This window comes from Podarcis bocagei (assembly GCF_964188305.1).
Source record: "Podarcis bocagei genome assembly, chromosome: 1".
In the NCBI taxonomy this organism is placed as follows: Eukaryota; Metazoa; Chordata; class Lepidosauria; order Squamata; family Lacertidae; genus Podarcis; species Podarcis bocagei.
The window spans coordinates 79,942,646-79,969,211 of record NC_138125.1 but is presented as its reverse complement, the minus strand read 5'-3'; the positions used below and the strand labels follow the sequence as shown (position 1 = coordinate 79,969,211).

Genomic DNA, 26,566 nt, shown 5'->3' with positions numbered 1-26,566 from the left:
GTATGCAGTTGGTTATTATGACCTTGGAATTTATGAGCTCCAATGTTTTGTTAGCTAGCTAGCTAGTTGGAGACATATTATTTTATATAGATATATAGATATATATAGCATTAAAATGCTCAAATGAAAGTTAAACAGAACAGAATCAAATAATTCCTTAAAACTAGTAAATAGGTTTGTTGTCATACAGTATGCCCTTTTGATAAGCCATCTTAGGAACTGAGGAAGCTGCCATTTACTGAGCCAGACCGTTTGTCTTTCTAGCTCATTATTGTCCAGGGCTCTCCATGGTTTCAAACAAGGGACATTCCCACTCCCGCTCTGATATTCTGGGGTTTGAAACTGGAATCTTCTGCGTGAAGCAGGTGTTCTACCACTGAGCTATGGTCCTCCCTCCTCTTCCTGGTTCTGTTTTCATTTACTTGGTATTATTATTATCTTTATTGAATTAAAATACAAATAGATTATGCGTGACAAGATTTCTTCATTCTAGGCTGTGGGAGGAGGGCACAAGGATTATAGGAGCTCTGAAGGTTAAGGAAGCAATGCTTCCTAAAGGCACCTGAGATCTGGAGATGTTACTCTTCCCTCAGGATTCTCACATCACCCAAGGTGATCAAGGAATGCATTCGACAAAGCATTGTGAGCCTGGTCAAGCTTTGATCACTTGGCCATACAGGGCATTCTGGTGTACACCAAAAGAGTTGGGAGTGACACACTGACTTGTATGCACATATTATTATTATCCATATTGATTCATTACCATATACCCAAAATGGTTTTATGGTGACTTACAACAGGAGTATAGAACAGACAATAAACACACAATTAAAATTAAAGAACACTGAGTTTAATAAAATCCCCTCAACTCCAAGATCTTCATAAAATACCTCATTAGGAAATGCCAGCAGCAGTCCTGCAAAATTGTGTGTAATGTTTTGAGAATGTGACAGGTATTTATGAGAAGTGTGACTATTAGTTTAAGAAAATTGCAATTGAATGTTAACATGAGTACAGATGAGACAGCAGTTCTAACATGAGACAGCAGTTCTAAACTGTACTCTGCAGAGCTCTAGAGTTCCATGGGAACTTAGCAAGGATTCTGTGTGAAGTAATAGACAAGATGCCTGGTAAATTCCCCTTCTTTCCCTTGCAATTATTACCAACTTCCCTTGCAATTATTACCAATAGTCCCACTTGCAGGGCCAGCCCACCCATGAGGCAAGGTGAGGCACCCACCTCAGGCTGCAGGATCCACCAAGACAGCAGATCCCAATGTAGATCTTTCTTTCCACCTTGCTCCTGATGTAGATTTTCCCTCACCCCTTCTTCCCTGGTGGAGAGGGGGATGCTATTTTGGCATCTGCCTCGGGTGCCAAAATGTCTTGGGCTGGCCCTGCCCACTTGCATCATGTGGGGCTGCAGCAGTGGTTTTATGCGGTTATAGGCTGCAGAGCCTGCAAATTATTTGCAGGAAATACTTGCCACTGCACAGAAACCTTAATTTGCCCACAGTTTTACCCCTAGATATTTTGTCACTACCAAGTGACCTCTGTCTGAGTAGTCATTGCATTAAAGGCCTCCTTTGCTGCAGGACTCAGTGCTTAGTTTACTAGATGAAGCGTTGAACAAAGTGCTTATTAATAATTCAAAATCAACTGCAGGAGGTTGATACAGAAAATAAATACAGGAGGCACTTGCTGCTTGTATTGTTCTGTGGCTATTCATAGAGTGGCACTAGTGATGATGATGAAACAGGCAAGGAGCAGAGCACTGAAAACGGACTATGCCTCCTCTCCCATGCACTATTCCGAGATGGCTTGCTCAGGTCTTATACTGGACACCAAAAAGGCATCTCTTACTGGACTGCCCCCCCCCCCCATGACAGCTTCTAGGTGTCTAAATGGCAGCCTTCAGTGTTCACCTTTCTTCCGTTTGTTCATTGTTTTCTGATGACAGATTTTGGGGTTCATAATTCTCACTCCTGAAGCTAAAGCAACAAAGAATCTCGTGGTACCTTAACGACTAACAAAAATGTTTCTATGGACTGCAGTCCATTTTATGCATTTATCTTATTATTACATTTATACCCCACCTTTCCTTCAGTGAGGTTTCCCCCTTCTCCATTTTATCCTCACAAACAACCCTTTGGAGTAGGTTAGGCTGAGAGACTGTGACTACGACATTTGCAGGAAACCCGCCAAATAATGACTTAAGAGAGTATTGAAAAAAATCAGATAAGATCACTGCAGGAAAGTTAATGGGTGGTATTCAAGTAATTCATCTTGTCAATCACAAAGATTTCTACTTGTGCAACAGGACTTCTCCCCCTGTGCATGTGAGGAGAAGAGGGGAATATTGTGCAAGCAGAAATCCTTGTGTTTATTTATTTTATTTATTTTTTAAAAAATGTTTTTAAACTGCTGTATCATAAAAAATACATCAGTGGTTTGCAACAATATAAAAGCATAAAAACAGACAATAAAATAATAAATACTAAAAACAAATTCAAAGTAATAATAATAAAAACAAGCATCAGTAGACCATTGTGGGGAGTGTACTCTTAACTGCTGGCATAGGCTTGGTGGAATAGAAAAGTTTTGAGCAGGTGTTTAAAAGTTGGCACGGTAGGTGCCCGCTGAACCTCTATTAGCAGTGTGTTCCACAGGACTGGGGTGGTAACACAAAAGGCTCAGTTTCTTGTTATTTTCAAATGAGCTTGTAGAATGAGTGAACAGAGATGCTTCTGCAGATGATCTCAGTGTCTGAGCTGGGCTGTAAGGGTTCAGGTGATCCCTGAGATATCCTGGATCCAAGTTGTTCAGGGCTTTGTAAATCAATACAAGAATATTGACAGATTGTTCACATACTGCTACTTGGGATAAGACTCTTATATCTTTGCTTTACACCTCATTTTTGAAAATACACCTGATCTTTTCTTGTCTAAATCTTGCATAAGTAGAGCCCTGTTGGATCAGGCCAAAGATCCATCTAGTCCAGCAGCGTGTTCTCACAGTGGCCATTCAAATGCCTATGGGAAGCCTGAAAGCAGAGACTGATGCGTGAAAATAGCAAGCAGCTATTGGTGTCCTAAGTAACAGCAAGTTGCCATGACCAGATGGTATCCACACCAAGGATTCTGAAGGGACACAAAACGAATTATTGGACTATGTTATCTGGACCGAAAGGTAGCTGATGTAATGCCAAAGTTACCAAAAATAGACCCCTTGGGCAATTCCAGAAATGACAATATATTTATTAGCCTATAATTGGCTAGACAAAACAGTGCCTCCATTTGCTGATGTGCCCTGGAAGGATGTTGGACTTTCATGCTGATCATTAAGGATGCTTTTCTGTTGCATCTCTCTCAGTTGATTTAATAACTTCTCTCTGCACTGTGGATAAACATACCCAATTATCTGAGGTCTTGAGCAAGTAGATGTTAAAATACTAGCTAAATATATGGAGATACATTTTTTGCATTCCTAAAAGTCACTTATTTGTGTTTATGCTTGCGTAAATAGAAGGTGTGATGTTGGAAAGTTTATTCAGTGCCTGCCTAATGAGTTAAATGAGGGGTTGCTAGTATTCCATTTCATCACACAGGTGTTGTGAGTCCATATCCACTAGCAGCTGTGAAATATTCAGGCTGTTATAGTGATAATAGGGTTGATATAGAAGTCCTTTAAAAAAAAAAGAGGGGGGCACATGGAGCACTTTGACACTCTGGCAGTGCAATCAAGAAGCTGTGCATGGCCTTAGTTGTTATATATTGTTTCTGTCTTCTAGTCACTAGAATAGATTACATGGCCTGTCCTACACTCTTTGTTTGGGGTCTATAGATGTGACGTCCGATGTTACATAGTGGCTTAGAGGTATGAGCTGTGGGCCAGAAAGTTCCTGGTTTGAATCACATCTCTGCCATGGATTCGCAAGGGGCATCAACAATGTGTCTATTTATTTAGCTTCAAGTCTGCTACGTTGCAGAATGGGGTTAACAAAACCTTATACAGTAGGGTTGTTATAAAGATGACTGTCTGCATTGAACACTCCAAAGTACTTGTGTTGTTTCTTATATTTTGGGGACATGGCAGCCCTGTAGAATGAGGAAATATAATATTGTGTCTTCGGTACCTGCTCTGATAGTAGTAACAAGAGCTGGTGAATGACCCTTCCTCCTACTTGCATGAATGAATGAATTGCCCTTCCTCTGCCACATGTGTCCCTTGGGGTCACGAAGGGTACTGGATGCTCACTGCCTTTGGCAACTAAAACACCTCATCTCATGTGCTTAGCTCCATACTCTAGAAGAGTCGCCAGAAGCACTTGCTGAAAGATCCCTCCGCTTACAGGTACAGCAAGTAGCTCTCAGGTTACTACCTCATTCAATTCACAGCTGCCAGCTGAATAAATGTTAATGTGAACCATGAATAAATAAAGTCACTTCTCTGCTTACTGGCTTCTATTCTGAACCAAGATGAAAGGACATTGGAGGGAAATCCATTATTTTCCTGGCAAGCTCAAGAGAATGTCTGGGGAGGAAGTACTTTGGAATAATTAGTGGTTTACACAACAGGCGTGTTGCTGCATTTTCTGTCACATTAGCAATCTCCTCTGCCCCCTGCTGCAATCTCCCCACCCCCCACGCCGTCAGCTAATGGTAAATACTTTGCAAAAATAATAAGGAACCTACAGGTGGCTCTAGCCTCTTAATCATTCTGGCTGGTTGCATATAACATTGAACCAGGGCTGGCCCTAGATATTTTGGCACTTGAGGCAAACTACAAAATACCCACCACCATCCCCAACCGGGGAAAAAGCGTGTGTGAAAATCTACATCAGGAGCAAGGGAGGAATAAAGATCTGCACTGGTAACAAGGGTGGCAGGAGACCAGCAGTGCTTCCTATTCACCAAGGAGATCTGGCTTCCAATGAGCATGCCACAGCTATCACTGCCACTGCAGCAGTGGCGGCAGCAGCAGCAGCAGCAGCAGCAAGTGGTGCATTCCTTGGAGGCCAGATCTGCTGCACCTGCAGATCCTGCCACCCAAGGTGTGTGCCTCACATTGCATCATAGGTGGGCTGGCCCTGCACTGAACCATGGTTTAGCACTTCATTATCTAGCCTGAGCAAAGTTTTCAACTCACACACTTTCCCCACCCCCGCTGCTGCCCGTCTCTTCCTCTAGCATGTTCAAGAGGAGGATTTCTGCCAGCTTTAGTTTCACTTTGAAAGAATCTTAGCTTAGTCCTTACATCTGAACCACAAAACTTGGTTTAAAACAAACTCTGGCTAGTTTAATAAGTCAGCTTCACAATCTATGGCTTGAAGTTGATTTGTTATTAACCTTACCACAGGTTGTTTTGAACCAGGATTTCTGGTTCAAATGCAACACTAAGCTGAGATTCTTTAAAAATGATATTAAACTTGGTAGAAGTTCTCCTCCTGGCTGTGCCAGAGGAGGAGAGTGGAGGGTGGAGTGCATCCATCTCACGTTTCACGCAGGCTTATTTAGTAGCAGACAGTGTGGTGTGGCTGCGCAATTCACCTGACCTCCCTCCAGCTGAGTTGAGGTGCAGAGAGGGAGGGAGTAGGTGACAGTGAGGTTGGCATGGTGCAAATATGCCAGCAAGCTTGGCTTCATGGGCACATTTGCACTGCACTGACCTCGTCACCACCACTTGTCCCTTCGCTCTCTCCATCCTGGAATGCAGCAGGGACTCCATCAGAAGGAGGTTGTGAGCAGTGCAACCCGACCCTGCCATCAGCTACTGGGCTTGTTGATGTCCGTCCGTATAGTGCTAAACTATGGCTTAGTGTTATGTGCAAATGTGGTTCAGTTCCACAAACCTGTTTGCTATAAATCCATCCCATTTTCTCTCAGGTGCTCAGGCTGGGGATGTAGCAATTCTACATAGTCGAGTGGATTCTCAATCTTTATAAGATCCATACTGTATTATAAACCCAAGCAGGAAATACTCAGAAGGATGAACAGAGAGCCTGGGGAGGATACAAAGGAAGCCTCTACTGCTATTAACATTTCTGTAGTATCAACTGGTGCTGTATTGAATGGAAAAGTGGGATGGTGAGAACCATGTTACAGATGGGAAGGAGAGAGGGAAGAGACTGACAATGTATGGTGGGAAGTAAAGAAAGTGTGGAGAAGATTTCAATGTGTGTGGTTCTTGGTATACTGTATGTGTCTATCTCTTGATGTAAATATGCTGGTGTCCTGATGGATGCATCAAATTTGTGTCAGTGTTTCCAAATTTGGTACCCAAAGTCCAGCATGCCTTGATTACTGCAAAAAAATTAAATTGGATATTTTAACCTCTCTCAGTCAAAACTTAAGACATGAACTCTGCCTCAAAATGGCAGTCAGCTTCCACTTCCCTTTAGTATACTTTAACTACCTTTGGATGGCAGAAGGAGATATTTGCAGCATCTGCCATCAGAAAGTAACCAACAAGCCCCCTTGCCCCTCCTACCTTTGCAACCTATTTTCTACTTTATCTGTTCAAAATACATTTTTGTCTGTTTATTCATTCAAATGAGGGTTTAGCAATAAGTGTTATAACACCTGGTTGACCGCTTCTATAATGTGTTGTTTTTAATGTAGATTTTTCTAATGGCCACAAAGGGGCAAGTGTGTGTCTTGGTTACTGTGGTTTGAAGGTTAGAGAAATGAGATGCTATAAGGGTTGCTCATAGCTGAATGTGTCCAATCTGAAGTGGATGCCAGCTTTGAAGCACTTTACCTGCAATAGCCAAGCTAGATGATGGAACACTCACCTGAAAAGCGGCTGCCTGCAAGGCAAGATCACTTGACACAAGAAACTACATGTAACCCAAGAAAGGTTTTAGTGCTTAGTGTAACAGAACACGGTAGGCCAGCATGAGGGGCACAGTCATTCCCACATGACTGCCCGGGGTCAGAATGGATGCTTTCTGAATGCTTCACACCTTCTGGTGCTTTTCAGTCATGAGCTCATATGTGAGATCGAATAATGAAAAGGACTATTTAGTGACTCCTAAGGCACGTGATAGAGACATCCATCTACCACTTACACACACAGAGTGATCTATGCAGTCCAGACCTCTGTGCTGCAGTAGATACCAGATACACTGTCATGAGCTGCTTGCAGAGTGACAGCTTCAGTACCTTAGCACCTGATTCCTAATACTGTTTATTGTTTTCTGTGGGATTGTTTTCCAGGTTAATAAGTTTAGGATTGGAGATTTGGGCACTTGTCCTCAGCATCCTTATTTGGAATTTGTCCCCACTGTGAACTGTGGAGTTTGCTTCTGAGTAAACATGGGTGGGATGGGGAGTTGCAAGGCTTCTAACAATGCCAGGCTCCCCTCTTCACACCATATGCTGCTGGTGGTGGCAGGGTGTGTGTGTGTGTTGTTATGTGAATATTGTAGCTCTGCAACTCCTGGTAAGTAAGAATGATAATTGACCACTGAGTGCAATGTACTGTTGGCCAAAGATTAAATTGCAGCCCATGTGACCACAGACAGATACCAAAGATTCTATGCTTTGGTAGCCATGGAGACAAATATATTATTTCAGCATCAAGAAACAATTATTCAGATAGCAAATACTTTGCGGATTAGGTGTCTTCAGTAAGTAACTGATTCCCTGTGACTTGCTGAATATTATACTGTTGCTGGTGTACGGCTGGTCAGGGTCACAGTATTCGCTGCAGTTTGGCATTGGTTATATCTTTTAAAGCTGTAAGTACTAGCCACTGGTGTCTGTGTGTGTCGATGGGGGTGGTTGTTGATTCTTCTTTCTTATGCTGTCTTCCCAGTGAGAATTTCCCCTGGTGCTATTTGGCATGGGAGGGGAGCTGATGACTATGTGAAGAAAGGCACTCATTGGCTCCTCCATTTTTCTAAGCCAGCTTGTCACATATATCCTGCCAGTCTTGTCAAGCAAAAAAGGGTACTTGAGAGAGACTGCAGAACCTGAGCACCTGGCTCTAGCTTTGCATTGGCCAGTAAGGGTCAAAAGTCATTCCCACAAAAGAAAGGAGGGAGACTTTAAAAAGCTGAACTGCTCTGCAGTGTGTTCCCTCCCATCACCAGGGATCCAGGTTTTCCCACTCACCATCAGGGACTTTTCTTTGAAGCAGAACTTGTAAGTAAATTGGAATCATTATTTTCTCGTGGCTAGGCTAGGATTTGTCCAATTTGAGAACCATCGTGCCCTGGTTTATTTTGTATTCTGTTTTGACCTTCTGTCTGTTTTCTCCTTGCTGAAGTGTGTGTCACTACCAACCTCAGGGTTTTAGACTCCCCATGCGCCTAGATGCTTGGAATTCATGCTACTACTAAAAATTTAGGATCAGAATTGTAAGACACCAGCAGACTCTTCTGAGATCTGGGGGGGGGGACTCAGGGAGTGGGGCCTGCCTTTACAACTCTTGAGTAACCAACAAGGGAAGTGTCTGAGAAATGCAGGGTGCATTTCCTGGGTTTTAAGAAGCCTAGTGAGGGGTCTGCAGGGGAAAATGAGCAAACTGCTTTGATCTTGGACTAAGATAAGGCAGCTGGAAGCTAGCCCTGATTTCCCCAGCAATTTGTGTGGGTTGTATAGAGGAGTGCTGGGTGCACGGACTGAGCATTTATTATTATTATTATTATTATTATTATTATTATTATTATTATTATTATTATTATTATTATTATTAAAGTCAGCACTTTGATGCATCCAGGTTCCCTCCAACCTGGGCTGCAGGAAGAAAGTGAGAGGGTGGTGGCAGAAACTACCAGAGAGTAAGACCCACTGCGGCAGCACTGCAGGGCTGTTGTTTTACAGTTGGACAGTGAAGCGGGTGCGAGGGGCTTCTCTCGAGTGCCCCTCCTTCATCACAATGTGAACAAGTCATCTGAAGCTAATGCCATAATTAATTTGTTTGTCTTTGAGATGCTACACAACTCCGTGTGTGTGTGTGTGCGCGCGCGCGTGCTTATTCCTACAATCTCCCTGAGAAAGCTATTAGCAGAGTAGATCTAGGTTAATGGAATGGTGCCATTGGAATGCCTAGGGACATTAATTCCATATCCCCCCACTCCCCTGCCTTGAATAACTCCATTGTTTGTCTCAACATCTCAGCCGTTACCACTTCAGTTTCTCCTTTCAAACTCTTCCCCCCGCCCCGCCATTGATCACAGTTTCAGATTATTCTCTGGTACAATTCTCCACTCACTAGCACCGTTTCTTAATGTTTCCATTCCTACTATCTCCTTTGAGAAAAGAAGCAGAAACCGTCTCTCCGTCCCTTGCATGCACTGGTTGAAAATATGATTGAAAATAAATACAAGGAGGCACAGTGTTGATCTAAACACATAAAAATCAACAGAGGTCACTTTGTTGCTCTGTTATGATGCCTGGTGTGCCACTTAGCTGTGAAGTGGTGACCACTATCTGAAACCCTGGTGAGCTGCTACCTGTCGCTGTACACAGTACTGAGCTAATAGACCAGTGGTCTTAGGTGAAGAACCACAACTCCACTGTGATAGACTACAGGCAGGACAATTTTAGAAAGAAAAGGCTTCTTCCAGATCATTCACATTCTTGCTTTTATACTCTCTCTACCTCTGACTTCCACTGTTGCAAATTGGTGGATATCACAAACACATTTCCCCCTCTTCAAAACCCCATTTCCCCATTTTATAGTATCTGTAGTATGAACACTATGCTGTTAGAATATTTAGTGACTTTTCTGTGGAAGTTGTAAATCGTTCGCGACTGAGAAACTGCAACCCAGGATGATAAGCACCTTGGCGCTAAAGACTGTAGCTATAAGAGCACATAATGCACCAACATAACTTCCAACAGCACCCTGTTCTTGGCAAGGTTACTCTGCTACCTGCCAGCTGCAACCCTAAAAAATTGCCACCAATGTAGCTGTCTCTGATGAAGCTGAAATGCCTTCAGGATAGGGTTGTCCAAAGACATGTCCACACCAAACTCTGCCAAGTCACAAATTCTGGGCTAGATAGCAACTTTGAGCAATACTACTCTGCTCTACTTTGTGTACTACCAGTGCACTCCACCTGAATGCAGGTTGTGAGACTGCACTAGCTTTATATTTGCATTATGTATGATAGAAAAGCAAAACATGCTTTTGGTGCCAACCAAATTTGCAACACTTGGCATTTAATCTAGAGGACATGCGAAAAAGGCTGAAACTGCGCTGTGAATCAGGAAGTCCATGTTTTAGCTAGCTGGCAAGTAAGTCTCTCCCTCTCTCTGCCTTAATTTCCCCATGCACTGTGTGTGTGTGTGTGTGTGTGTGTGTGTTACAAAGTTGTTGTAATGGTTACAACTTGATAATGCACATGAAGCAACTTGAATGCAATGAAAATGTAAAGGGATATTATTGCATGCCTTGGCGTGTTAGAATTGCTCAGAGCTTTTCACCGCATGGGTACTTTGCACAAGAAGGAAATGTTGGCTGTATTTGTGTTTGCTCTCCTTGCTTGCTTTATATCTTTATCTAATAAACAAAGGAATGCAAGCACTCCTCACTGATGCTGGGGTAAATATTAAGCATGATGGAAAGGAATTCAGCAGTGCAACTCCTCCTAAAGCCTGCCAGCATACTGTCAATAAAGCAGTGCATTGCTATCTGAACAGACATAAAAACAAGCCTGAGCCAAACCTCACTGAAAATCACAGCATGTATTCCATCAATGTCAATTGAGAGACTGACCTTTTAATCAGCAGCCCACTGTGGTGGTATTGCCATGTCCTTCTTCCTAACAGCAGCAGGCTATGCAGAAGCCTCTGGGATAGCTGAAAGTGCGTAAGAAGCTTATATTTCCTAAGGGTAATTTAATATAGTACATTTTTTCCTACCTGGAGATAATCCTTATGTAGAAAAAAGTAGGTACATTGTCATGTACAGCACAACGTGCTTTTTTACAGTCACAAGTACATGAATGTGGCAGCTAACATGCACAGCAGCACCTGACATTCACAAGAGGGGCTGCTCCAGTTTGGCATAGATGGGAAAAACAATGCATGTATTCTTTATTTGCTAATTCAGTAGGTGTCCGCAGCCTAGACACCTGGGCACTATAATACATCTACGCTGTTTTGATCTTTCAGGGGTTTGTCAACCACCATGAACAACCAAAGAGCAGCTAGAGTTGCCACTAAAGCAGAAATGAATTTGCTCCTCAAAAATCGTCTTTGAATTATTCATTGTGAACTTTCAACATGGAATATTCATTTGATATTCTCAGAATCTAGTATCTAGAATTGGCATTAGATTATATTGGAGTCCAGCCTTTGGTATCTGGCTGCTGATGGGATTTGGTATGCAATGATATTTCAGACACCTTATGCAATATCATATTTAATGCTGCCAAAATGAAAAAAAAACAATTTAAACAAACCAATAATGCATTCAAATTTCAAGATAAAAATTGAGTAAAATGTTGCCAGATTTAAAATATTTACTGGTATTTAAATCAAGCTGCTATGTTTTTTTCTGGTATAAAGTCTGCAGTTTTTCCAAGCAGGAAGATGTAGTGATGGCAAAGCTTCACCTACTCCATTTCTGTTTGTGCTGCCAAAAAAAGAAATGCAGCAACCCATCACTTGTGCTCATTACTGCAATGTATAATTCAATACTGCTGGCTGCTACCTTCCTAAATAGCTACCTTTTAGTGTAACCCATGGGTGGAGCTTGGCAGTTTCATGGGGCATGTGCTCGGTTGGAAACAATCCTGCTCTGAAACTGAGAGTGCTCCAGGCTTTGGCGTATAGTGCAATAATGACTGTGATAATAAATGAACTCTTATGCAATATTTTCCATCTTTGAAACATACAACAGTGTGGATCTGCTCACTCTTGTTACATTGAAGTGTCATTGCATATATGCAGGTAGCATTTTAAGAGCTTTGTGGTAGATACATTAAAATGTGTACCTTGGATCCTAAGAGCTAACAAATGTAGTTGGTCCTCTCTGCAATAAAACTAATAATAATAATAATAATAATAATAATAATAATAACAATTGTGTGTGTGGCACTTCTATGGTTAAAAATAAACCCCTTCCCACAATCAATACACAATATAAATATTTAGCTTCAAATACAATAAAATGACAATGTTTCATGTTATCATTTATTTTTACACACCCGTGTGTAAAACTTGGTATGCCAGGTGAAAAAGAACGGGTAAGAACTAGAAATAATTCTAAAAGCACATCCAGCCTAGCAAAAACACTTAAGTTCCATACATCTTTCACCAGGATCATTTTCTAAATGCAACAACCCAATAGCATCCTGTTTAATACAACAGAACAGAAACAAGTCTTTAGGGCAGCTGGCATGAACCTGTGGCCCTTCAGGTGCCACTGGACTCTGATTCCCGTCACTTCCATCCAGCAGAGACTATGGAAACTGTAGTCCAGCAGGTTCCCTATCCTTGCTTTAGGGACAGGCAGCAGGTTATGAGGCTTGATGAAGCCTTACTGGCAAAGCAATCCACAAGCACGGACCCATTGCCAAAAACCAAAAGCCCTCTTTTTTGTGCCCACCAACCCAGTTGTTCCTACAGGCAGGCTTGTGAGTAGAGCTTCAGATGAATGATCTCAGTGCGGGCAGGCTAATATGGGCCAAATTAATCCTTCCAGTAACTTGGTCTCCAACTGTTTAAGGGTTAATACCAGCCCTTTAAAATGGGGTGCTGGTTATGTTCCAAAACACACACACACACAAAATTATGATTTAAAAACACCTGAGCCAACATATAAGAGGTCTCTCTTTATTCTATTATTAAGCCTTTAGTGGTGTACGCGTGTTTTCTTTCAAAGTCTTGTTTTGCTCCCAGTATCAGTAATGGTGAAAGAGAGAGACACACACCCCAGTATTTCAAATATAATCTGCATTTCTTCCTGTTCTTTGGGTGTGTCCTGGAAGATAGAGAAATGATGCTGCAGAATGAATACAAAGCATTGGCAAAAGGTGGTGTTTCTTCCCCTTAGTCAATATTTGTTTCTCACATTTGGTGGGTTTGTGTTTATTTCTGCTTTGCTGCCAGGTGGAAAAAATAAAGCCAAAATAAGCAGAAAGAGATCTCCTAGAACCTGGATTGCATATGGCTGTTGTAAACTGGGCTGATATGCAGCAGCCTTTTCATTTTTCTAGGCTGTGTGTGTGGTTATTTTTTGGGGGGGGGGGACAGATCTAGTTTATAACTAGAGTTGCCTTCTGTTATGTAGTAGTCTTATCCTCCACGGACCTGCATAATCCCCTTTTAAAGTTGTCCATCACTACATTTTGTGGAAGCAAATTCCCTTGTTTAACTATGTGAAGAATCACTTTTTTTTTTATCTGTCTTGAATCTTTCACAATTCAGCTCAGCTCATACTTACCTGTATGATTTGATAAGTGTCACTTGTTGATTTTTGCATATTAAGTTGCTGTTAAAACACAGAAGCAAGCCAGTCACTAATCATCACTTTATGCACCTACTGTGGATGTAAAACTAGAGTCCCGCTTGCTACAGCAGGTGGGTAAAGAGGATGAGGAAGAATGAGAGGTTCAAATGCAACATCTTTGCTTAATCTCATGGAGCATTCAGAGGCTAAGGCAGAACCTAAGTGAAAACTTAGCAGCTCTAACTGGATTTCACACTATTGTCTTTGAATCCGGAGCTACAGGATTTGTCCCACAAAGGGTACAATGTAGTAGGGACACAGTTTGAATTGCCTGGCTGGATTAGTAAACAGCATAAATAAATTTGATGATGAAACAAAAGGGCGCACTCATTGTGTTCCTGTTGGGTGAAGCTTGTAGCATAATGGAAATAGGGCAGGAAAAAAACACAGATTAGATAGTAAACCAACAAACCAAAGAATATGAGAGAGGGAGAGAGTAAGATGCTTGCCAGGTGTGTTTTTAGAAGAGCCTGGTTATCATCTGAAGATAGCATCTCACAGCAACAAGGCAACATTGTTCTAGTTCTGTTGTATTTAAACAGAAGTCAATGGCTCCCCACAAAGGAAAATGGAAACGTTTTATTTTCCTCTTGCCTTGTCTATCTTACAACTGTGTTCTTTGGATATATGATACTTATTAACCACATCTTAGAGCCTTAGAGAGTTTCTTCCAACCTGAATAACACTGAGGCAACTAATATCACATGAATATAAGCGTAATAATACTGGAGAAAATCCCTAAGAGGTGAACCAGATCCATCAGCTTCCCTGCTCCTCTTTGGCACAGAAGCAATGCAAAAGATTCACAAGTAAGGGTTCTGAATTTGTTCTGCTGATGCATCTGCGCAGCTCTGTTATGGAGTGTGTGGCTGCACCCACATGCATGTCCAGCACTCACATGTTTTCAGTGCACAACGCTGAGAGGATTGGGATCTTTCTCTGGAGTCAGTACATGTGTCCATTACGAATGCATGTAAACCCTTAACTTTATGCCCCATAAAGAAGTTGCACACGCCAAGAAGTAGAGAAAGCTTGGTTTATTACATGAAATGAAAGAGACAGTGTATGCTTCAGACACCCAGGTTAAAGATAGGTGGGCAACAAATCATACAGCACAAACACACCTTGATCTAAGGAGTCCCTATCTACCCAAAAGCCAGGAGGTAGATGCAACAATGTACCACAGACCCACACTAAGGGGGGGATGATAGGAAGGTGGATATATGTGATCTTGAAGCCTAATGGAATTCAAAGTCTCAGGGATCTGTGCCTCCTGGAAGAGTTAAACTATTCCTATACTGTGCCAGACAGATAACAGAAATCTCTCATTCATATTGTTGGTTTGTGCCCATGGAGATGATCCTTGAGATCATTGAGGCTCAAAGAGGGTGCCCCATTAGGGCATGTGAGCTACCTGACTAATGAAAATCTGGGGTTTAAGTACTATTTGGGGCCAGCAATTCCCTATGGAAAGGGGATGGGCATCTTCAGTGACTGAGTGCAGTAACACCTAAACTCCTTTGTACCATTGCTTGTTTTCTACACATTCCTGTCTGTTTATTAGTCTGTTTACTTCTCTGCATTTGAAGTTGAAAGGCCATAACCTTAGTGAGAGATGACTAACTTGTTATTTGTACATTTCCTGTATTAATACTTTGCCTTTGGAGGAAGCTTCTGTTGTCAATGCGGAACCCAGTTCTTTTCTTGCAGGAGGGGATCATTAAACTTTGCTGGTAACCCGGGATTAGTGTGCTGATCTTTACATTAAGTATTAGGTCAGGATTCTTACTCATACCTTCCAGATCACGTTTAAGGTAAGAACTAGTGCCAGGGTCAAGCATAGTTCATTATGGATGTTTCATATTCAACTAATGCCAGTTGTGCTAGTGCCATGATCCACTGAAACAAACCACGTGAAAAGTCCTGATTGGCAAACAGCAAACATCAGCAGCTCTACTTCCAGGAGGCTATTACTGCATCTCCATCTCACTGGGCAAGCTGCTCCACTTTATACATGCAACATATGGACAACAATGTTGGTTATGAATACTGTATAAAGGTTTTTGCAATTTCTAATATTGGGGTGTCATTTGTAAAGTTGATTTTCTGTTTTTGCTACTACCCGGCATAAGTATTAATTTGTAAGTATCAAAAAAGTTAACAAACCGTACTTAATTATATAACACAGTGGAGGTGATCAAATCATAGCACTTACACCTGACATTATAGTGCTATGAATATAGCTGCTGCATGATTGCAAGAAACAACGAAAATGTACCAGTAATAGCCCAGCTCATACATTTATCAAACCCTTCTGATACATCTGAGTATCAGGCAATATGTTATGTTTCTTTGGGGAGGGGGAAGAAATCTTGTTACTTGTCACAATTAAAAAATGGTCTTTTATCTATAATGTCAGAAGCCATTTCCAATAGACACCTTCCAGATTTTGTGCAAGCACATCCCAAATGCAACAGTTAGAATAGCAATGAATAGTCTGCCTACAGGGAAGTAACATCACCTTTTCCTAGGTATGAGAGATAGCACAGTTTATTGCTTGGGACATGCAATATCCCTGTATCAAAATGCTATTTGGAAGAAAGGTAATGAGCACTGTACAAATGGGAAAGCACTTTTTAATAGGCAGTAAACTAAACGTGCAGAAAGCCCTCTCCCGACACTCAATTCATTGATACATTAAAAAAGGTTGTGTGACTAGCAGGGCTAGTCGGGGAGCAGGAAAAGAGGGCCATTTGACCCAGCGCCTCAAACTCAAAGGGGGGGGGGGGGCTCAGCTTACTAAATTTGTTGATTTCCCCCACATTTGATAAGTTTCACAACTTGTTTTCATGCACATTAGACCAAAATGTGACATACATTTTCAGAACAGCAATTTCAAGCTAATAAGAGATGTGATTTTATGAAATATATTTTTGTTGTTATTAACTGATATGGATTTAGTCATATTAAAGATTTTAAAATGTCAGTTCTGATAGCACAAAATTATAGTGAACATGCCATCTCAGATTAGCTGATTATATGAACAAACCACTCGCTCTTGGGGGCGGGGGTCCCTTCTTTTATTTTGGCATGCTTTAATTTTTAATTTTAATTGTTATGGCTGAGGGCCTCAAAAGATGAAAGTGGCGTAGGTCTCTCTTGACCTCTGAGAGGTCCTGGGAACGAGGCTTTCAGGAACTTTTAACAATGTAAACAGAACATAGCATGTAAATAGAGCATAGCATGAAGTTAGGGTATTGCAGTGACCTAGGAACCAACAGACTCTGGTCTTCAAGATAACCTTTATTGACCATAAGGTTATGAAATCTAATTCACTGGCATAGCTTGTACATTTTTTGCTGGCTAATCTAGGACAAGGACCAAGGGGTCAGAGAAGGAATGTTTATATTCTCATGGGTGTAATGTTCATTCACAGGTGATAGTTCTTCTCCATTGTTATTTGTTTGAGTTATTTCATTCCAAATCCCAAAGGCTCTTTCAGTTGCATGATGAAATGCAGGCAGAAAACCTACTGCTTTGGAGCTATTTCCACATTCCCCCTACCCCCTTTTCCTTTTAAAATAAATCCACATTTACTAGTTGGATGCAGAGGAATGGTGGGAGGAACCAACTGGGGAACCACCAAGAGAAGAAAGCTCAGGGCTCAGGGAGTGGTGGTGGGACAACCATGAGTGGTCAGAGGGAGAAGAGGGAGGAAATAGGGAGAAGAGGAAGGTGGAGGTGGCAGAAGCTGAAGAGGTAACAGGGCTTAGTGAGCTGGGAGAATCTGTGGCAGAGAGCAGTCAAAAACCAGAGGCAGAAGCTGAAGCAGGAGAGTGGGCAGATGAAGGCCAAGAGGCAGATATGAACCAGACTGTTGAAGAGTCACTGGTATCTCCCCCTCCTGCTGCAACAAGCTCCCCTCCCCCTTTGTCTCCCAGAAAGCAATTTGCCCTAATATAATGTATTTTTATATGTTATTTTTATGCATACTTTAGTATATGCATTCTTAATATGTGCATTATGTTATCCCTACTCCTTCTCAATTGATAGCAAATGTGCCAGTCTTCACAGGTGTGCTTCCTGATGGTGATGTGAAATCTGGGAATACAGGTATAAATTATGAATGGTTGTATTCCATGCACGCTTACTTGGGAGTAACTCCAACTTATTTCAATGGGACTTGTATTTGAAGAGTATGATGCTGCATAGGACTGAGCTGTTAATTTAGAATTAAAATCAGTCTTCATCAGTTCACTTCAAAGCCTGTGGGCAGAATCTTTCATCTTATTCTATTTTGGTGGCCTCCTATCCTCTTCCTGTGTTCACGGTGTTCCAGCATCAAGAGCAAAGCATGAACACATTCTAAACTTGTACTCCCTGTGGTTCCAGTCCTTTTTGCCAATTAAATAAATGACTGCCTATTAATGAGATTTGTTTATTATTAAAATTTAATCTCTCTCCTCACCTAGTTCCATCATCTTTACTAGTCTATAATTAAAGTAAAGCTAAGAAACCTGGGGTACGTATTTGGCCTCATTCAAATTATACCCCCTGAATGTAAGCTAAGATACATGTTTACCATACTGCAGTCTAAATCCTTTATTATTCTAATCCCTTGCTTGGGCTGCTGGCAATATAGAAATTGGTTTTCTGTGACTCTTAAATCTACAGTAATGTGTTGGTGTGGTTTTGTTCTTGGTTGTGTTTTTTTTTAAATATGATGCAAACTGATTTGAACTGATGAAAAAGCCCTGTAGAAATATTTTAATAAAAAAAATAACAATAAAGGGCAGGATTCACTAAGGAGCCCCATTAGCTGAAGCTGTACATAAGAGCTTTCACTTGCACAACAGGGCTTTTCTCCTCTCCTCTCCTCTCCTCTTCTCGTACCCCTGAAATGGGCTTTGGTGGGGTCCAGAGAACCTTCAGAACATCTCCCTGGAGGAGGACAAGGGGGATCATTCCATCTGGAAAGCTGCAATGCTTGCACAGATGGAACATTTGTAAAAGCCCAAAGTGGAATCCCACCCATAGTAACTAAAGGTGCAATCCTATACTAACTTGTCTGACAGTAAGCCCCCTTGAATTCACTGGACAATGTACAAGATTACACTGTAAGCTTCGGCAACTGTTCTTAAAAGATCTGAGCTACCTAGCAGCTTGGGGTTCACTTAGCTCACATAGGAGCTTAGCAGACTTGCAACATGCTTTGCAAGCCCAGCTCTTGGGAGTTATTACCTTCATGGCCACATGGATGAGGATCTGCTTTCCAAGCTGGAGTGAGAGGGAGAGTAACCTTAACCATTAAGTGCCTTGCATTCAAAGTGGGTGTGTTACTATTAGCAGGTCTTCCTATAATTGTGATACAGATTTTGAGGAACTAGGCATGGTGAATCGTCCACCAGCCTCTTAGTGACAGGCACTGACTCTAAAGCCAGGTAATCTTCACTAGCTTTTACTCTGTAAAAGTTGTGCATGAATGAAATAAAGAAGATAGGAAAATAAAAAAAACTTCACAAGAGCAGAAAACTATGGACAGTTGTCATGGGGGACTGACTGATCAAGTCTCATTCCCTGATTAATGGAATGCCTAGCCAAAAATTGTTTTGGAGGGTGGAACTCTAGAACGATATTCAACAGTTCTTTACTTGCTTGGTAGTGAGTTCCACTGAACATGATGGGGTTTACTTCTGAGTAGATATGTATAAGGTTGCACTGTTAGGAGAGTCTCCTGCAGCCTCAGTCACCTTCATACTGTCAGTATTGTCCAGGAAAGATTCATACACATACAGAAATTTTGATGTGTGCAGTTAAAGTGTGGGGTTTTTAATGGACTTTTTGCAGTTACAAAAGTGATGGGAAAATGCACTCCATAGTGTGGAATAAACAAATGAATAACAGGAAGATATATAACTATTGTGCAAGCAAATTAGGATGAATGTTCATTGTCCCCACAAACAAATCAAAACAAATGCTGAATAAAGACCAGGCATCGTCTAACCTCCACATAAGCTTTGTGTAAGCAAATCAGGACAAATGCTCAATAAACAAGTCAACTAGAGGAGCCCCTTGTGAGCCAGAAATGGGATCTTTTAGAGTACAAACAATGTTTCTCAGGTTTTTCTTTTTTAAATGCTGCAGCCCTACACTCTGTGGTATCCTGCATTAGAGCACATATATCCCTCCCCTACTTTGCATGTGGTTATTTTTAGCCTTATAGTACAACCCAGATGAACAGAAGAACCCAATCTTCATCGGAGGGGTCTTGTGTTATTTCCCCTCTAGCCAACCTGCATTGTTGTGTAAAAAAGATTTGTCATGCCACAGGGAGAGCTGTTCAAGAAAAGCAAGCCCAAAGTCCCCTTGGCAAATGATGTGTGTGTGTGTGTGTACTTGTGCAGTTCTTTGGATCTTGATCTAAGTACTTGAATTTAACCAGGTTGATCGTGATTTAACTGGTTGAATCCAGCCTCTCTTGCTTAACTGTTTTGCTTAGCAAACCATTCCTGTAACATCAATTCCTCCCAGTAGGAATTGCTGAGCAAAAACATTCTTGTGTGTTCCTTCTCCCGTTCTGTTGTCCTAATGTCCTACTCTTTCCCTCCCTCAACACTCCTGCTGTCAAGTTATGATTCAAATACCTCTCTTACTTATATTGGTACTGAGCATTGGGGGTTATGTGCAGCACAGGGCTATGTACACAAAACATAACACAAACAACAGTACAAGTATAACAGGAAAAATAAATATAAATAAATATAAATGCTTTTAATTGATGGTTGAAGACCAACAATGAGGGTTACAGACATGCCTCTGGGGGAGATCATTCCAGGGTGAGGACCCCACCATGCAGACCCCCCTCTCCTGGACCAATCTTAAGCATCAACTGTTTCATGGCTTTTGTTTGGGGCAATGTGACTGGCACTGTGTGTATCTGAGGTTCTACATGGACTACAGTTTTTTCTGAGAAGTGCAAGTGACATGCTAAAAGTTATTTATTTCCCACTGTACACACACTTTTTTATTTCCCATTATATTATTTATATTTTTCTCACTTTCCTATTCTTAAGGCCGCTTATAGTCAAGGAACCAGTAGAAATCGTCTTACTGGTGGCCTTTGAAATCATGGCAATGTGCTTGACTGCCTGTGCAATAAAAATGAGAATGCTGTTAATAACGTATTGCTAGCAGTGTTTGATTAATGCAATAAATGTAAAGGGGAAGGGAAGAAACCAAAGAGCCTATCCGTGTAAGTTATAACTGGGCTTAAGGATCAAGCAAACATTAAAATGGGGGGAAATGGGGGGTTCCTAACTTTGTTTATCCCTTATAACATTATTGTGAGAACAATGTGTTTAAGTGGGGGGAGGATTACAGAGTGGGAAAACAGCAAGCTTGAGATAATACTCAGGTAGATGGACTGACATAATAAAAGCCACTTTCACCTATTTATGTGGTTAACACACTTTCTGTAGTAACAGGGCCTTGAAGAGGCAGTTTATACCTTGAAACCAGAAGTGAGCCCAGTGTTAGAGGTGGTGTTTGCCTTAAATGTCCCAAATTCCTGCCCACCGTACCTCCTCTGTTAGAGCTCTCCTGTCCACAGTCTCCATAATCTCAGCAGCCTGCTTTGTACAGTCACTGGTACTCTTAACCTGGGTTGAAGCTTTGACCAGCAGTGAGCCTCTAATTTTATGCAGGTATTATTCACAGCCCTGTTGCCTCAGACCCTTTGACATGAAAAATGCCTGTAGTGAAAGGGATGCCTTACAAGTGAGCAACGACGCCCCTCTCTTTGTAGGGTTGGGACCACACATATCCCAAGGTGATGTCTAGCTTGGCCCTTACTCTGCCAATCAATTGCCGTAAAAACTAAGCCTCATTTCATTTCATTTCATTTCATTTCTGCAGAGCAGAGGAAGAAGTATTCCAATTCTAACGTCATTATGCATGAGACGTCACAGTACCATGTACAGGTGAGTCAAGGAAACTCATATGAATGAGCAATAAATTGCATACAATTAGAAATGATACTGATATTGCACCATTTATAGGAGGACATTGATCCTTCTAGTTACATTTTTATAATCATGCTTCCTGGGTCATATGCTAGAAGATTTATTACAAACAATTAGTAGAAGCTCAACACATCATGTGCTGGAGTTGCTGGAAGTTGGTAATGACTCTTGATCTTTGCCCTGCTTTCCCTTCGCTCAGGTGCTGGGGGAAATGCTCACTGGTTTCCTGTTCCCAATGGCCTTGCAGAGATAATCTAGATCAGTGTTGGGTAATTTTAGGCTCTGTACTTAATAGCCTTATAGGGAGGCCCTTCTTTAAATGGTGATGTGCATGACTTCACTTACAAAATGTGATGGGGGCCACACAAACAACACATACATGGGCAGGGGTGCCAACTTGAATAAACTATTGAGGGGGCAAGTAATTGATCACATGATGGGGCACATCATTTGAATGGCAATGACCATCAACTTGGGGGGACCCTACCCCCTCAAATATTTTATTGGGGGGGGGCGAAGGGACCTGGGCCCCTAGAAGTTGGCTCCTATGTACATGGGCATGTGCTCTACCAGTCTTTGCTGTTACATCTGCTTCAGCCCAAGCTGCACAAATCCTGGGAAAATGGCTTCCATGTGGCTAAGGAAAGGTGCAAAGGCCTCTTTAGCTTAGGATCTTTCCTGATTATTGATTTTAGTGCAATGCATAATGCAACTGTTCCCTTTTGATGTAAGGATTCATTTCTCTTTCCTCCAGAACACTTTTTTAGCAAAGGATACTGTACCCTCCAGAAAGCTAACACCTTGGACAAGGATATTTATGTCATTTGTATCCAGCTTCTCTCAGGGGAATTTTACCAAGGGTTCATCTCATGACATGTTATCCTCATAACAGTCTGGGACAGGTTAGGCTGAGAGAGGGTGACTGACCCAAGTCACTGAGCAAACGTAATGGGTGAATTGAATTGAGCCACTGCAGTCTCCCCAGGCCAGCCCACTGACTCTGTTATGACCTATATTGACAAATCATCATCAGTGTCAAAGTCAAGGAGTGCTGCATGACAATGAGTTCTTATATATGTAATTTTCTTCCACATGTGGCTTAGTCTCAATGTAGGTCATTTAGTTCCTGAAGATGTGAATATCTGGGGTGTGTTGCCTTTGGGGAGGCAGAGGGAAAACAGGTTTCTCTCCCCCTCCAATCAAGGCCTGACATGCAAAAACTTGAAATTCTCTTGGAGGAAGGGAATTGGAAAGAAAACTGATAAAAGACGGTCTTTTTCAAAATGAGTGAAATGATGTTTAAGCAGTGTTTTAAAATAATATTGCTACACATGTATATACACTGCCACAAACCTTCTGGAGCCAAGACACTGTGGTAGTAATGTTAGTGGTAATAGTTATGCTGCTGTATTTGTCTGGATTAGAATTTAAGCAGGACTTGGGAAAGCTCTGTAAAATATCCTGTGAATGTAAGAAGCTGAGCTGTATTGAATAAAATAATTGTCTTATCAAAGCCAGTTTTAGCTGCTCTGACTGGCAGCAGTAGCTCCCCCAAAGATCCTTTCCAGGGCTGCCCTTTGAGGGCCAATCTAGATATGCCCTTATGTGCATCTTTACATGTAATTTGCAGGTTTTTAAAATGCAAATTGCATTAGTTGTATGTATTTATGGATCAAAACTAGGGTTGCCATACATCCAGAACTTCCTGGACATATCCGGAATACTGCAGTCGGAAGCAGCATCTGGGCGGAAATCATTAGAATGTCCGGGAAAATCTGGATGTATGGCAACCCATGTCGGCAGTTTCATTTTTGGTGATTTTCCTTTGAATAGCTAAAAAAATCAACAACAACAAAGTTCAACAAGTTTTCCCAAAAAAACGCAACAACTTTTCTGTCCTTTCCTCTTCTGCTGCGATTCTAAAGAAAATTCCTCTACTGATGCTCCTATTTGCTTTGCAGGAAATTCCCCACTGGAGCCATTGGTGGATAACAATTAGACCCAGGCAGCCAGTTGATGCTATTTTAAAGATGCATTTAACATCACTAGTTTGACCCTGAGACCCTTGTAACTGAAAATGCATAGACTAGCCTTCCCCAACCATATTCCCTCCATATGCTTTGGACTACACTACAAGCCCCATCAGTCCTGACCACCATCAGGGCATCAGGTTGGGGAAGGCATGTGTAGACTGTGTTCACAGGTTTGTGTGAACATGTGAATGAGAGGTGATGGGACTGGCAGCTGCTATCCCTTTCCTCTTTACACATTCATTCTACATGGATGAAAGCACAAACGCTCCACCTGTTTAGATTGCATGTTTAAATGCTACTCTGTCTAAAACTGGCAAATAATAATCTGTTCCCACACATTTAAGAAAAGGGAGCAGATGGTGTAGCACCTAGGAAGACTGGAGCTGTATTTCCTTCCTTTTAAAGAAATCAAACACTGGACATGTTTTTTGCAAATAAGCAATAAAATCATTGCAGTCACTTCCACTGGAAAGTAGACTTTACTCTCTCCTGCAACTAGAATGCATTTTGATCTCTGTTAATTATGGTTGCTCAGCTGTAAGCTGTTCTTTCCCCTTGAACTTTAGTCAAAGCAAGTGTGATAGCTGTCAAATTGGCAGTTTGTTCACACACATAGATATGCACCTGTACCTATCTATAGAGACAGATATTTACTAAACAGCATGTTTTTTAATCTTCCTTTCTGTGCAAGTTTGTTGTTAGATTTTTGACTTTGTCAGTAAGCATAAAGGGTTACATCCTTGCATGACCAGGAGGAAGCCTGCACAACATATGTTTTCCTCCCCCTGTAGCCTTATGCACCCTGCAGAAAACCTCTCTAGGGAGTCAGGGGGACATGCCAAACATTGTGGGCTATGTCTTATGTGGCATCACCAAAAACTAGATGGCGGAATCTGGTTGCAGTGGAACACAAAATCTCTCCACTCAGTTCAGGATGATTCTGTACCACCACCCTATATGACACAGCCCACAATGCTTGGTACATTCCTCTTACCTTTTGGAGAGGTTTTGGAGAAAGATCTGTTGTGCAAGCCTGCTTTCTGCACATGTTGAATACTACTCTAAAATAACAGCAATCATTATCTTGCTCTATTGGCCCTCATGAAGCTGCCGGTAGGTGGAAATGACAGTTCCATATGAGCATAGCAGTTGTGCACAGACCACCGCCAACCGCAGCAACCCTAAGAGTGCCAATCTTACTCTAACAGTTCAAGGTCAACTATATGTTACATCGTTTTAATGCACCAACCTGCAGTAAGATATCCTTATGTGCCCTATTCTATTGCAGTGCCTCCTTGGGAAGGGGGCCTAGTCTTTTGGGTTTTCAAAATGGCATGTGTTTCAGGACTGAGGGAATAAAGCAGTTCAGGGTGTCAGCTTCTGTTGTCAGAATGGGGTGGAGGGGAGGAAGGTGTGAAACTGAGTTCTTGGAGAAGAGTTTGCCAAAATTTGAACACTGCTAATCTGGCAAGCTGTTTCCTTTGCGGTGGATACCAATGCCATGGATTAAGTATAATGTGAGAAAGGCAAATGTGCTCTCTTGCACTTGCTTCATGCTTCCCTCTGCTGGCTGATAAAACCACAGAGGGAAGTACAGTATTATGCGATTCTTACTAAGACCAGGAAGAACAACTGTTCTAACTGGCAACAAAGAGAGATTAGGAAAACACAGTCTTTTATGTGTGTATCCTTGCACTGCCCAGTGGCATTGCAGTGTTGCTTGCTCATGGCATTGTTATCAATACAAACCATACAAGAGCAGCCTGTGCATACAGATCCTGAGGTTTAGAGATCATGTCATGCTATAAAAGCTGAATGCTTTCTTAACCAGGACAACAGGTTTAGAGCTGAGCTGGAAATGACTGCAAGTACAATCATGCCTGGCTGACTTTCTACTGCCTGGAGAAAGCTACATTCCTAGCACTGGCACAAACACACAACTATGCAGTGTGGAGAGATGGAACTAAGAATGGGTCAATGCACAACATTACATTGTTTAGTTGTGTGCCTAATGCTGTTTTAAGTGTACACCTAAAAATGGGACATGCCAATGCAATCAACACATGCTTACAAGTATGTACTTACAAGCAGGTGCACGAGGAGGGAGCCAGCATTGGTCTGCAGGCCAAGTGTACTCTGTGGCAAGTCCAGTTTTGATACCTCGTAATGTTATGTTTATATATGTACTGGAATCATCATCATCATCATTAGAAATTGTTTAGTTCACTGGTGTCAATCAAAGCAATCAAAGAAAGGTAGACCTGTAGGAAACATTTCTGTTTGTAACCACACCACAGAACCAGGGGTTGACCAGGCACTACTGTGCAGTTGTATGTGGAAAGAGTAAAAATCCATGTTGCTATTAGCTGCATTTGTTATGCAAGCAGGTGAGACTCCAACATAGCGACTGCATGAATTTTCTGAATTTTCAGCTCATATGGATTAAAATGGCTTGTGACCTCCTGCTTAATCGGAATACTTTCCTTTCACCCTGCCCACCATTGTTTTCTCTCCTTTATAGCATTTAGCCACCTTCATCATGGATAAGAGTGAGGCCATTGTAACAGTGGATGATGCCATCAGGAAACTCAAACAGCTGGCTTCCAAAGAGAAGATCTGGGCCCAAGAGATGCTGTTGCAAGTGAATGACAAATCCATCCGACTGCTGGACTGCGAAACTCAGGTAAGCAGTAATTCACCATTCATATAGCAAAAGCTCCCATAGAAATATCAAAATTTTGAAAAGAAGGGGGTCCATGGCTTGGCTTTTGCCAAGCATGTAAACTGGGGGATCTCCCACAAGACTCTCTGGCTGCATACACATCGTACATTTAAAGCACCCTCCCCCCCCCAAAAAAAATCTAGGGAACTGTAGTTTGCCCTTTACACAGCTGCAATTCGCAGCACCCTTCACAAACTGCAGTTTCCTAGGATTCTTTGGGGGAAGTCATGTACTTTAAATGCATTGCATGTGCACTGTCTGCTAATTTTGCTGGCACAAATGAACATGGCTACACCTGTGGGAACAGCTTCTGTAGTGTTCCAG

At 41.8% G+C, this 26,566-nt stretch overlaps 1 protein-coding gene across 1 annotated transcript in view; it reads left to right on the top strand.

Moving 5' to 3' along the window:
• Positions 1 to 26,566, top strand: part of EPS8L2 (EPS8 signaling adaptor L2) — an 87,111-nt gene that overhangs the window by 31,655 nt on the left and 28,890 nt on the right. Inside the window, exons 4-5 of the mRNA XM_081202816.1 lie at positions 21,381 to 21,445; positions 26,042 to 26,203. Coding sequence (XP_081058942.1) covers positions 21,381 to 21,445; positions 26,042 to 26,203 — 227 coding nt within the window. The remainder of the gene's footprint in view (positions 1 to 21,380; positions 21,446 to 26,041; positions 26,204 to 26,566) is intronic.